The sequence below is a fragment of the Nesoenas mayeri genome (genome assembly GCF_963082525.1).
Source record: "Nesoenas mayeri genome assembly, chromosome: 24".
Lineage (NCBI taxonomy): Eukaryota > Metazoa > Chordata > Aves > Columbiformes > Columbidae > Nesoenas > Nesoenas mayeri.
The window spans coordinates 4,503,087-4,516,619 of NC_137546.1; the positions used below are offsets into that span (position 1 = coordinate 4,503,087).

Below are 13,533 nucleotides of genomic sequence, written 5' to 3' on the forward strand. Positions count from 1 at the left end.
CCTCAGTTTACAGATGGGACAAGCAGGAACAGGCTCAGACAATTTCCAGGAGCTCTGCATGCTTGGCACTCCTGAACGTCAGTCCTAAGAGACACAGGTGTCCCCAAAGGGTTTCTATAAAAAACAAATCAAATACCAGTTCTGGCAATATAGCCCTAAAAAGTTTAGACCTTGATATATATAATTCCTTTTGTTTTAGACATAGCTGTAGTGAAAAAGGGAATCATCCCTGAGATACTTCAAGAAAATGAGAATAATTTTATTGTTATCTGAGATTAAGTACAGTTACCAGGTTCATGCTACACGTGGAGCTCTGTAACAACAGCCCCTTCTCTCCAGCCCATTTACACCAGACGCTGCATCAGCCTCATCCCCACAGTTCACTGTCACACCTGGCTCTGTGTAATATTCCTTATTCTCTGGATCATAGTGATGTTCACTTGCAGGGAAAGTAAATCTGGAGCTGGGCTTTTGCAATTTAAATGAATTATATGTACACATACGGATTATTTCATTCAGCAGAGAAATGCAATCAGTTCCAGGATAAACTGTCAGACAAAATTTCCAATTAAAGGCCTGATTCCAAGTCCATTTATGACAATAGGGAGTTTTCCATTGACTTCAGTGCTCCTGGATTCATATTGCAACACTGGCTGATTAAGAGGAAAACACACCATCCCACACTTGTGCCACTGAGGCAGAACACTTTGCAGGATGTAGTCACTATCCTACTCCCCCAGCTACATCTCATTCTTGGCTCTTACTGACCTAGAGACAGCTTAACCCCCTCCATCACAAGGCTGAGCAAATGACTGCAACCATCAGATAGAAAGGACAGGTTACGAAATGAAAATATAAGGGCTGCTTGTACTCGAGACCCTTTCCATCTCCTCCCTTCAACCGCTGTGATTAAAAACACACAGAGCTGCCTTGCATCCATCCCATGATGATGATGCACAGAAACATGTACAAGAAAAAAGTAACTAGTCTGGAACAGACCATTACGCAGCTGTACTACTAAGTTATGTATGAAAGGGAAAAATCCTCCATCTCTGTAGGGTGATATTAGCACACAGAGGCCAGCAAGCCTGTGGGCAGAGATAAATGCTAGAGCACAGCTGGGATGTCACTTGAGGACACACACTGAGAGACATGAACATGCAGAAAAATTCAAACAGTATTTACTGCACAATTAAATAACCTGTCCTAAAATTATTTCAGTATCCCTAAGTGCACATTCAGTACCACATTGCTCAGATAAACATGGGGGCTCACTTTGAAATGAAACAAACATCAGTTCACTGCTGGAAATAACAGGAAAAATGTCCTTAGTGTTGTTCCTTAAATATTTTTAAGGACGGTTTGCAGAAGGAGCTCCCTGAATACCTCACTCTGCTTAAATACCCTTTCCCCCTTTGCTAAATAAAAGTCTTCTGAAAGCCACAACAGCTCGTGTAACTTTAAACCTGGGCTGAGATCATCATTCCAGTACTGACCAAACAGAGGCGGAGGGCGGGCCTGGCTCTTCTTTGAGGACCACCTTAGGCATGCTCCCACCCCTTGGCTAAAGAAAATAATGCCGACTCCACTCATTTTTCTTTAGTTGTATAGTTATCTTCTGGGAAAACCTTCTCCCTTTAGACTACAGCAGTTAAAAGGAATATTTGGAATACCAAAGCATTTTTTTTGCAGTGATTGCTTTTTGTGATCTCCATTCTTCCCTGCCTCGCAAAAAATTAATCAGAATTGGAATCCATCTGCTCTGAGGATTGGAAAGCTATTCCCCAAGCTGATCAAAGATGTTTATTAAACTTCAACTCTTCATTTTGGTTCTAGGGAGTGTGCCTTTCGTAGCACTTGCTGAAGAAGGTAAGAAGAAACTTTGGCTAAAATTATTTCCATGTTTTCCTGTAGTTTCACGGTTTATTTACTTACTCATAGGCAATATAGTTGCTCTGTCCTGTTTATAAAACTTTCTTTTGAGTTCTGATGCTATTACTGGGCATCTGCGACGGTTGTAATCAGGAAGGAAACACCAAGTTTTCAAATGGCCTGAGTTCTGGTCTGATAGAAAAGGATTTTCTCAGTCTGTGTAAGGGAAGGAGAACGGTGGGAGCAGCCTGGGAAGGGATTTCATCAACGGCCCTTGGAAATGTCTTCACTTTCCCTGTAATATAAGCAAAGGGGACTGCAAGCAGTAATTTTGCTGTAGTTGACATTTAGGTGGTGAAACTCCCTGCGAAAGTAACTTATAAATCTTTCCATTCAAGAGTTTGGCTTCTGTACTTGGAGGCATCACAACAGCTTAGAATTGGAGCCTTACGCAGGGTTTTGCTAATACTAACTTAGCCATAATTAATACATTCAAGTGAGGGAAACTAAACCAGGAAAAATTATTACGTAAGAGAGTTGAAAAGTGGTTTTGTCTCTAGTCAGAAAAAGTTTATTTGGCAAACTGTTTCTTTTGAATTTTATATGAAAAATACAGGTTATAATTTTCGGTAAAACGTGTTTAAGTCTCTTTAAAACTAAAGGAGAAGGGTCTGATTTTTTAACAGTAAATCAGAATTACCCCAATCAGTACTTGAATCCAGGAATGCCACATTCAAATTAGTTATTTCTGCGTAGCGTTTGACTCATTATGAATGAACCAGCCACAGGCGACGTGCCTGATGTATGATGTGTGTGCAAAGTATGCCCAGCGCAGTGAAATACAGCTCCTGGTGCTACAGAACGTGTTCCAAGTGCCAGTGCTCTGAAAAGAATAACTTGAAACTCAACCCACTAGTCTGTCAAAGCATAAATCTACTTGTCTGACTTGGGTTTGGGGCTCAAACTGGAACAATTTCCCAGGTTTGTGCTGCTCTTAACAGGACTATTGGGACTATTGGGTCCTAAAGTCAGCAAGATGGTTTCCAAATGAAAGGATAAAAGCTCCTTTAATTGGGCTACATAAAGCAAGGTATAAGAAAGCTGTAAAAGCATAAAATACTATACTGATGTGGAAGAGAATTAGCTTATTAATTCACTTAACTCTTCATATGTGAGCTTCCGGGTAGTGAGGTGACTGCGAACTGGCTGAAGGGAAGAAGCCAGAGAGTCGTGGTCAATGGGGCAGAGTCCAGTTGGGGCCTGGATCTAGTGCAGTGCCTCAGGGGGCAGTGCTGGGGCCGGTATTATTCCATATATTCATCAATGATTTGGATGAGGGAATAGAGTGCACTATCAGCAAGTTTGCTGATGACACCAAGCTGGGAGGAGTGGTGACACTGGAAGCTGTGCTGCCATCAGAGACCTGGACAGGCTGGAGAGCTGGGCAGGGAAAAATGTAATGAAATATAACAAGGGCAAGTGTAAAGTCTAGTATCTGGGCAGGAACAACCCCAGGTTCCGGTCTAAGTTGGGGAATGACCTATTAGAGAGCAGCGCAGGGGAAAGGGACCTGGGGGTCCTGGGGACAGCAGGGTGACCATGAGCCAGCACTGGGCCCTTGTGGCCAGGAAGCCAATGGGACCTGAGGTGGGTTAGAAGGGGGGTGGTCAGTAGGTCAGAGAGGTTCTCCTGCCTCTCTGCTCTGCCCTGGGGAGACCACACCTGGAATCTTGTGTCCAGTTGTGGCCTCTCAGTTCCAGCAGGACAGGGAACTGCTGCAGAGAGTCCAGCGCAGGGCAACAAAGCTGCTGAAGGGAGTGGAGCATCTCCCGTGTGAGGAAAGGCTGAGGGAGCTGGGGCTCTGGAGCTGGACAAGAGGACACTGAGGGGGGACTCATTAATGTTTACAGATATATAAAGGAGTGTCAGGAGGATGGATCCAGGCTCTTCTCGGTGACAACCAATAATTAATAAAACAATTAAAAGCACAAGCATTCCAATGAGTGCTTTAGGGAGGCAACACATTTCCTAATTTGAACCCCTTCCCAAGGTGCAAGTATCATTGCAAAGGAGATTATGGGCTGTCGCATAACATGAACAGAAGTTAACATGATCGTTAAACAAGTTACCACATGGCACTTGAGCTGTATCAGCTCTCCATGCCTGATCTTACCTAGAGGCAAATACTAGATTATACCTCCTTATGCAAGTCTCAAAATTAAACAGGTTTATTCTAGGTCATCTTACTTTACATTTGTTTCAGACTACAAGTAAGCTCATGGACAGGATAATTCACATGAGAAGTGTCTATATGATAAGAATGGAAATTGAAGTTTACAGTGAATCATGAAAGACTAAAACAAATTATACGTTTTTCAAAATCGTAAAAACCAGAATCGACAAAATCACAAGAAAGGGTTTTTTCAAACGTATCTTGATTTACCCAAACTGTGTTAGCAGTTCAGTGGCAAACCCAAACAATAAAGTTAGGTGATTCTAAACTCTTCTGGACATCACATTCTATAACTGCTGCTAGTAAATAAAATGAACAACTAAAATGAATGGTCATATGTGACTCCGAAATGGACCCAGTTTTCTAATAAATAAGCGTGACAAAACCTCTCGCCCTCTAGGAGGCTGCATCACAAACAATGAATGTACTTGTATGTGTGTCCCCAATACTGGCCTCTTGTAAACTACATTATCATGATACAATTGTAGCTCCATATGGCCAATAACCAAAACTTAATTATCACAAAAACCATCTTACTGGATCTCAGTTAGCAGATGTGCAAATTAGTGTGTCTGTACTTTGCAATGTCTTAATAAAAGCCCAGCAGAACAGATAAAAATTGCTTTCTCCTCTTGATTGGGAAAGCGGAGATGTTTGCCCATCTGTATCTCAAAAAATTAGTTTTTGAATCTGTGTAACTTTGCTTTAAAAGGAAATCATATTTAAAACCTCACAAGTGGACCTTTCATTAACTCAAGCTGCACAGTGAAAACGAAATGAAGAGGCCTGATTCTCAGCTCCTGTAATTCAACGGTTTCCACTGAACCCACGCATTTACCCCAGATCCAGTACTTTTAAAGCATCTGCAAAAATAAGCACCTCAGAACCTAAAGAGATAAAAGAGCATTTTAATAGATAATGAAAAAACAGTGAAGGAAGGAGAACCCACAGCACACAGGCTGTTGGGCTCGGACAGAAGCATGCAGTGTTCCCTCCCTGTGTCATCTGAGGCAAGCCATACATCCACGCGTACCACAGGAATGACTGCTGTTTACCCAGCTCCAGCATATGGTCTGTCTCAGTTGCACGTTTGTTTTGTTGGTTTGTTTGCTTTTTGTCTGGATGTGGTCAGGGACTAGAGGATGGAACTCAAATGTTGCCAGGTCCTGCTCTTCAGCGCATCCCAGCTCCACGCTGCGGACAGGCAGCCTCTGAAAGGGCCTTGGCCAGTTTGCGTGTGCACCTACCGTACCCTTGGTTTGAAATAATGCTGCAGCAAAGCTCACAGAGCTACGTGGTGCACAACTTCCTGCACAGCAACTCAGAAAAAGTTGTAGGATTGGGAGTATATGTATGTTTGGATGTTACAAAGAGAAACAAATGAGAAGAGACACAAATTTACTCACTGTCTCAGAAGTCTGGCCAAGGACTCTCAAACGAAATAGAAACTGTGATGCTGTCTGTATTCCCCTGTTGCTTTATGGCTTCTTCATGTTTTTTTCATCTTTGTACTTGGTGATTACAAACACTACAAAATCCAGCATAAATTGCATCAGAATAATCCTGTCAGGGCACAATTCTGCTGTGTACACCCTTCCAGGCAAACATGGACTGTCTTAGGAGGGCTTCAGTAGCATATGAGCTGCTGATGAATCTGTAAAGGGGACACACTTAATTCCAAATGCATACTAAAATGGTTTTATGGCTAAGAAACTCATCCAAGTATTAGCTAGTATGTTATTAGTTAGTATGAAAGTCAGACTAAACATATTTGAATGGATCTTGCTGTGTGGCAATGTAAAGCAGCTAACGAAAAATCTTTGTGTGAACAAAGTAAAAGCCTAACCAGATTCCAGTTAGTGTCCTATCATTGGTTGTCACCAGAAGAGCCTGGATCCATCCTCCTGACACTCCCCCTTTAGATATCTGTAAACATTAATGAGGTCACCCCTCAGTCTCCTCTTGTCCAGCTCCAGAGCCCCAGCTCCCTCAGCCTTTCCTCACACGGGAGATGCTCCACTCCCTTCAGCATCTTTGTTGCCCTGCGCTGGACTCTCTCCAGCAGTTCCCTGTCCTGCTGGAACTGAGGGGCCACAACTGGACACAAGATTCCAGGTGTGGTCTCCCCAGGGCAGAGCAGAGGGGCAGGAGAACCTCTCTGACCTACTGACCACCCCCTTCTAACCCACCCCAGGTCCCATTGGCTTCCTGGCCACAAGGGCCCAGTGCTGGCTCATGGTCACCCTGCTGTCCCCAGGACCCCCAGGTCCCTTTCCCCTGCGCTGCTCTCTAATAGGTCATTCCCCAACTTAGACCGGAACCTGAGGTTGTTCCTACCCAGATTCAAGACTCTACACTTGCCCTTGTTTTATTTCATTACATTTTTCCCTGCCCAGCTCTCCAGCCTGTCCAGGTCTCTGATGGCAGCACAGCTTCCAGTGTCAGCCACTCCTCCCAGCTTGGTGTTATCAGCAAACTTGCTGACAGTCACTCTATTCCCTCATCCAAATCATCGATGAATATATGGAATAATACCGGCCCCAGCACTGCCCCCTGAGGCACTGCACTGGATACAGGCCTCAACTGGACTCTGCCCCATTGACCACGACTCTCCGGCTTCTTCCCTTCAGCCAGTTCGCAGTCTTGTGGTTTTATTTCACAACACTGGTTGTAGCTCATATGCACACAGCAAGCACTAGAAGCACAGTTATTTTTCTCTCTATCTGCCCAGTTATACTCTGTTTTGCTCTTCTGTGTGTATTCTACATATGGGCAACATAGAATTTTGTAACATTCGGAAGCCACGTGATTTGCTTCAGGAGCAGCTGAGTGGCTCTTTGCCACTTGGCACTGAAGGTTTAAACTTCAGCTTTGTTCCTTTGGCTAAGGCCGCCGCAGCAATGGAAACCATCTGGAGTGGGGTGTGGTGAGCAAAGGAAACGTTCCTGACAATTCAGTGAAACGTTGTCATCGTGAGCGACATGGAATACCTGAACACAGTCAGCCATCCTCCAAATAAGGCTGAGCTAAATCTTTCCTTGCGCGTTGTGACCATTTTTCAACCGGCAGATACTTTCCCAAGTTCATGGTGTTTTGTCATGCAGCTTCCTTTATTATCTTAAGCAAAGCTGGGAGGTTTTGTATAAGAAAACTGCATTAAGCACTTCAGCTTAAAGACAGACAGCACATGCTCTCTCTGAACAAGTCTAGACACTTAAACATATGCCAGGGTGTTTTGTTATCATGGCATGATATACAACACCAGCTTCCAGAAAGGATTAACAGAAAAAGAAAAAATGCCAATGTCATGGCCTCAAACAGGCTCAGGATGCTGCACGTGTCAGGAATTCTGCAGGAGCCACAGGTACAAATGAGAATTCCAGTTCTCATTAAGAAACTTCCTTGGCCTTTCTGAGGCCTGAAAATGGTAACTGTCCAAAGGCTCAAAATCCAGAAGGCAAACCCCACAATCCACTATATTATATTCTTCAAAACCTCAAAGTCCAAAAAATGTTGTAGCCTGGATTTGGCAGCGCTGAACCATTTCACACGCAAAAAAGAGACAACTATATGCTTCTTAAAAATATCCGAAAATGCTTAAGCAATTATAGAAAAATAATGGAAAACTACTTTCAGAGAAAAATAAGCTGATGAGGTAGGTTTTGGATCTGACTGTGGAATATGTTCAAACTTAGGATGAAACCAAATAACAGACAAAATGGTATTTGAAAACCACAGAGCTGCTGCTGAGACATTATGTATTCAAAAGGCAGATAACAAAAATGTATAATTTGATAAGTTAAAACTTCCAAGACCATGAATAAAAGTTTCCACTGAACTACCACCAAACAAGGTTCCAATAATGAGAGACTGACTAAGACTCACTTTGCTCACAATCAAATTAAGGTCTGGGGTGAAGAATGTTTCCTCGGAAAGGGAATTCCTGTATCAGGACATGAATACTGAGTAAAATATGGCCAAAACAGGATGGCTAACACACCCAGGCATGCACAGTTCTTCAAACACCACCACTGGGGCTGTGACAGTTCAGGAAGCAGATCCTGAACTACATCAGTCAGCTCCAGATAGCTAGCCCAGTAATATCTGAAATAGAAGAGTGATATCTCCCAAGTGACCCGTCCCACTAAATTCTTTCCCTTGCTTTTCTAGAGAGCATTCCACAAAGCATCTATCTAGCTCAGCTCGGTAAGATAAAATGTTATATCAATAAGATACAGATAAAAAGAAGCTTGAATGTTAAGATCAAAGCTTTGGTTTGACAGTTAACCCGCTAGTTAATTTTTTAAGCTGTTATAAATATATAAAGCTGAAGGAGTCCAATGAGCAACAAAGATTATTTCAGTTCTGGATTCAGGGAATCTTTTAAAGTTCGCCATTTTTACCTACTGGTCTCTTATATGGAGATGGAAGCTCATCTGATTTTGAGGGCTTCCTATTTCAAGGACTAAGCTAAAACACAGGGTTACAACCGCCTTCGCCCACTGGTGTCTGCGTTTATTCTGACTGCTGGGAAAGAAACAAGATCCTACATCATTCTTCATCTTCAAAAGTATCTTTGTTGGTTTTGGAGATATCTGAAAGGAATGGTAATGAACAACAGTTTTACAACTCATTCTCCTTTCCAACACAACCACTGTGCTTTGAAAGCAGCCCTAAGAGGTTTTTCTAGTAAACTGTCACTCCATGCATAACAATGAGTAGTGAGCTCATCCTCCCTAAGTGGGTCATGGGATGCTTAACCATGGGCTGTTTTCAAAGCACTATTAAACTTTTAAAGACATCAGATTTTCTGCTGGTGTGAGAAGTTGCAGCCTGATAGCAGCTGGGGACTTTGAACTGAAACGCACCCAGCTGGAACTTTGGCAGAAAGAGATGCAGCGATGAATTCCCACCCGCAGCAACGTAAAGCTGCGGACAGAAGAGGCCACGGGGCTAGAGAATCCCAGCACTGCAGGCACTGCTTTGATTTACAACCTCCTCCAAGATAATATTAAGAACACATGCAGAAGCACTACTTAACCCTATAGCTCTTGCTACGGTTGGCCCACATCAAATGAAACAAATGAGTAAAGCACACACACCCTTACATCCCATTTACATCTCTCTGATGCCAGCACTATATTTGCGTGGTACTGGGAAAAATGTTTCATGGCCAGTATTTCCCTCAATTTCATGTAAATATTTTTTTTCCCTCTATCATGACTTTGTCTGACAACAACTTGTCTAGTATCAAATATTCCTTCCTGCAAATGCAATACACTGGTAACAAATTACCTCTTGCTCTTTCTTTCAGTAATAGTTCAGTAGTGACTGCTTAACCACCACCCAGAGCACTTCCCCTGTCTGTCCAAGAAAATAAACCTGGAAATATAGTCCAGGGACTATTCTCCAGCAAATACAGGAGCCCAGCTTGACCACAGTATTATGCAGATTGAACACGGCTGGGACAAAATCTCCACATTGACAGAAATCAGTTGTACCTGAGAGCTTTAGGAAGTTAAGAGGGAAACCATATTATTGTGGTTTCCCTTTACAGTTCAGAAAAGGCAGCACTTCCAAGGATGACCCAAAGCACCTTCTGGCAGTATTTATCTTTCCCTACAGGCTCTAAAAGACAAGGGCAGGCAGATACCTTATTTAGGCACCTTTATTAAGCACCTAAAATTAGGCAGGATTAATCTGGGCCACCTCCTTTTGCCAATCACCGTGCACTGAGGTCAAACGCAGCACTGAAATAGCTTCTCTACACGTCACTTGTTGCCAAGAATCTGCAATAACTTGATCACACAAAGAAGAATTATTTCATGTTTCTTTGTGACATTTCACTAATTCTCTACACCTTTGTTTCTTTGCCTGCCTTGACTATCAGGGCTGAAAGCTACTGCCATGCCAAGAATACAGGCAGCTTCTTTGAATAAGCTGCTTGGTGTTAATATACAACATTTTCAAGGCTGCTTCAAGGAGAAGAAGAAAAAAAGGGCAATTTTGGGGAGACTGGGTGGCTTAATTAGCCACTATATTAGGTCTCATGTTGGCATAACATGAATATACGTTCTTCATCTTCAACTGCCTAAAGTACTAGAACACACCCTTTTAGCTCTTAAATAGAAAGTGTATCTGTATTCAGGCTTCTAAATGTATAAGACCATCAAATTCTATTTGCTCGAGTAAACATGGAATTAGAAACCTAAGTTTAGATCAGTGTTTAGTCTCTTGGTGATGGGACAAAGCTCGGAGTCTTACATTGCTAGAGGTGGCTGAAAAATTGTTGGTTTGATTCAAAAATGAGTTTTGGGAACAAAGAATATTTTGTGAACTACAGCTACACCCATATTCATTAATGATAGTTCTAAAATTGAAAGGTTGCAGCTGGCACTGAGCTGAAAGTGCACAGGGGCAGGGAAACTTAGCATTACACTGATCTTATATGTAACAAAGTTTAGATGTCTAAGTAGCCAGAATATGTGAGTATCAAGTAAAATCCTAACTCATTTTCTAAAATTCTATTCAGCAAGCTCAGTTCTAGAAGGAGAAGAAAGTGCAAAAATTGATTTCAGAGACAGAAATGACACAGAACTTGAAGAATTATCAACCCTGGTGAGTATAATTCTAAGTAAGGCTCCCTTATTTAGATTTCATATTTCTGGTACTGTCATTCCCCATCTTATACTGGAATCTGGGGTTGTTCCTGCCCAGATTCAAGACTCTACACTTGCCCTTGTTATATTTCATTACATTTTTCCCTGCCCAACTCTCCAGCCTGTCCAGGTCTCTGATGGCAGCACAGCTTCCAGTGTCACCACTCCTCCCAGCTTGGTGTCACCAGCAAACTTGCTGATAGTGCACTCTATTCCCTCGTCCAAATCATTGATGAATATATTGAATAATATAGGCCCCAGCACTGCCCCCTGAGGCACTGCACTAGATCCAGGCCTCAACTGGACTCTGCCCCATTGACCACGACTCTCTGGCTTCTTCCCTTCAGCCAGTTCGCAGTCACCTCACTCCCTCAGTTCAGCTGTGAGGATGCTGTGGGAGACTGTGTCAAATGCCTCACTCAAGTCAAGGTAGATCACATCCACCGCTCTGCCATCATCCATCCATCTTGTTATGTCCTCATAAAAGTCAATGAGGTTGGTCAAGCACGACTTCCCCAGGAGCTTCTGGGTCTTTCGAGAATGAACGTGCCCGATTGAGAGAAAAAAAACCAAAAAACAAAAAAAGGCTTCTCTGTACCTCGAAGATTTCATTTAATCAGGACCCACCAAGCTGCCTCCAGTCAGCTGAAACCAAACAGAAACTAAAGTTAAAAGAAACAAGACCACGAAAAAAGGCAGGTATGCAGCCCTCTCCTACACCTTTTGCAGTCCAGCGTAGACCTCACCCGATTTATAAAGCCTCTAGCAGCAAAGATAAATCACCTTTTTTTTGGCACTTTACACAAGTCAAAGACAAGAGGTAATAGCTAAACAAGCATCCATAGGGCACCTCACAGGCCGAGAAACTTAAATGCTTGTTTCATACACATAGCTTGAGTGTACTGAGCTTTTATTTTCCTTCTTCCTCCCAATTCCGGTAGCTGCCCACAAGACTGCACCACGCAACAAATCTCTTGGAGTTTGGAGAACTGATGACCACAGAAAGTGCGTTTGCCACAAGTGAAGACAGTGAGCATTCTACTGGTTACGAAACTAACACAGAAACTGTTGATGGTAAGAAAGTCACTTTCACTTATTATGTCGAAGTCCTACTGCCATCTACTAAACGAGTGCACTCTCAGTTCTACCCCAAGGCAGGCAATAATTCTCCAAAGCTTTGTTTTCTTTTCAGATGATTAGTATGGAAATCAAACAGCTCTTTGGAATTTTTTTTTACCAACTCAAAGATCCTCAAATGCAGGAAACACAACTGTTATAACCTGATTGATTTTTGCCAAGTTCTCTGCCTTATCTTTCCTGGAGAGACACAAATTACTGTCACACACATGCAAAGCGAATTGCACCCACATTTATACAGCAGTCAGTGAGCAGCAGATCAGTGCAAAAGGCTGATATTCTGCAAATACACTGAGAGCAAGGCAAAATTGTAACAGCATGAATCAGTCTCAGGCAATTAAAATCTGATCTCTGTCTTAATTAGAATTATTTTATACCAGGTATATTCTTATTGATGCTAACGTGATCGCATTCTGTTTTCACTGGTACATATTAAATCACATTCAGTCCCTTAGATTTCAATTTCTACTACTTCAGAGTGCTCTTTGCTCTCATTCTCTCAAGGTTTTCAATTGTTCAATTGTCCTATCAAAGAACAACCTATTACACAGCCCTCAAGACATCGTGGTATAGTTGCTAGAAGTTTTTCTTGGATATAGCATTATAAATTGGGATGCAAAACCCTGCACAAAGCTGAGTGATTAAGTAATTATTCTCTTTCTGGCTTCACAGGTGGACGGAGTGGGGAACCAGAGAAAAATGAAAAAGGTATTAAACAAAAGAACTGCTTATAAAGACAAGGGAGAAGTTAACTGCCAGGCAACACCTTCTAGAAGCCATTAGCCTTGCCCATGTCATTCTTAAATGAAAGTTTTGGGAGAAGACATGATCTGCTCCCCGATCTGCCTCCTCTAGTTCACCTGATTGCTTTCTTCATGGCCACATCTGTACGGAGCCCTACAGCACAAGGGCACATTTGCAGGTGACAAATAACCCTGCTGGATATGCCAAACCTGCTTCAGAGTTTACAAGATAGAAGGAAATTTTCCCCAATGGGTGGGATGCAGCAGGACAAAAGTGTCAGTTCTATCAACAGCCTCTTATCAATGGGCTTCATGAGAAACATGCCAACGTTTCCCATTTCCTCTTTCAGGTGGCCTGGAAACAATTGCACTGGTTGGAATAATCATTGGCATCATAGTTGCAGTTGGAATCCTTGCAGGAATAATAATTGCTGTTGTAAGGAAGATGTCAGGCAGGTACTCGTAAGTAAATTGCTAATCAGTCTTTTCAAACAAGCATCATCCTCTGAGCAAGGTCACAGGAATCGCGCTGGAGATGTCTAATGCTTCTATTTTGACAAAATAACTTATTTTCATGTTATACAGCACCTATTGATTCAGCAAGAGCTGCCAATGCCTTGTAGGTGATCTAAACCCCCTCACACACTCCAGAACAATGTCAGATGCTGCATGCATGTTGTTATACCCATCAGGTGCATGGGGTTTGAATTACTTTACTACACAGAGCTAAAATTCACTATGAATTACTACAGGACCAACTTCTGGAAGCGCTGGACAATGTATGAACACTGACAAGTGATCTTGGTCTTATCACTCTGGACATCTGTGGAAGCTCTTTTGGTAGCAATAAGATTAACTGGTGCCATGTAAATCTAAAGAGCTTTATAAA

General features: G+C 42.5%; 1 protein-coding gene across 1 annotated transcript; it reads left to right on the forward strand.

The window, feature by feature from the left end:
• Positions 1-1,799: 1,799 nt before the first annotated feature.
• PDPN (podoplanin) lies at positions 1,800-13,110 on the forward strand (the record flags this gene model as incomplete). Its single annotated transcript, XM_080358982.1, has 5 exons — positions 1,800-1,869; positions 10,638-10,723; positions 11,706-11,838; positions 12,574-12,609; positions 12,995-13,110. 5 exons carry the CDS (start codon positions 1,800-1,802, stop codon positions 13,108-13,110), a joined length of 441 nt encoding a protein of 146 aa, XP_080215108.1.
• Positions 13,111-13,533: the final 423 nt, after the last annotated feature.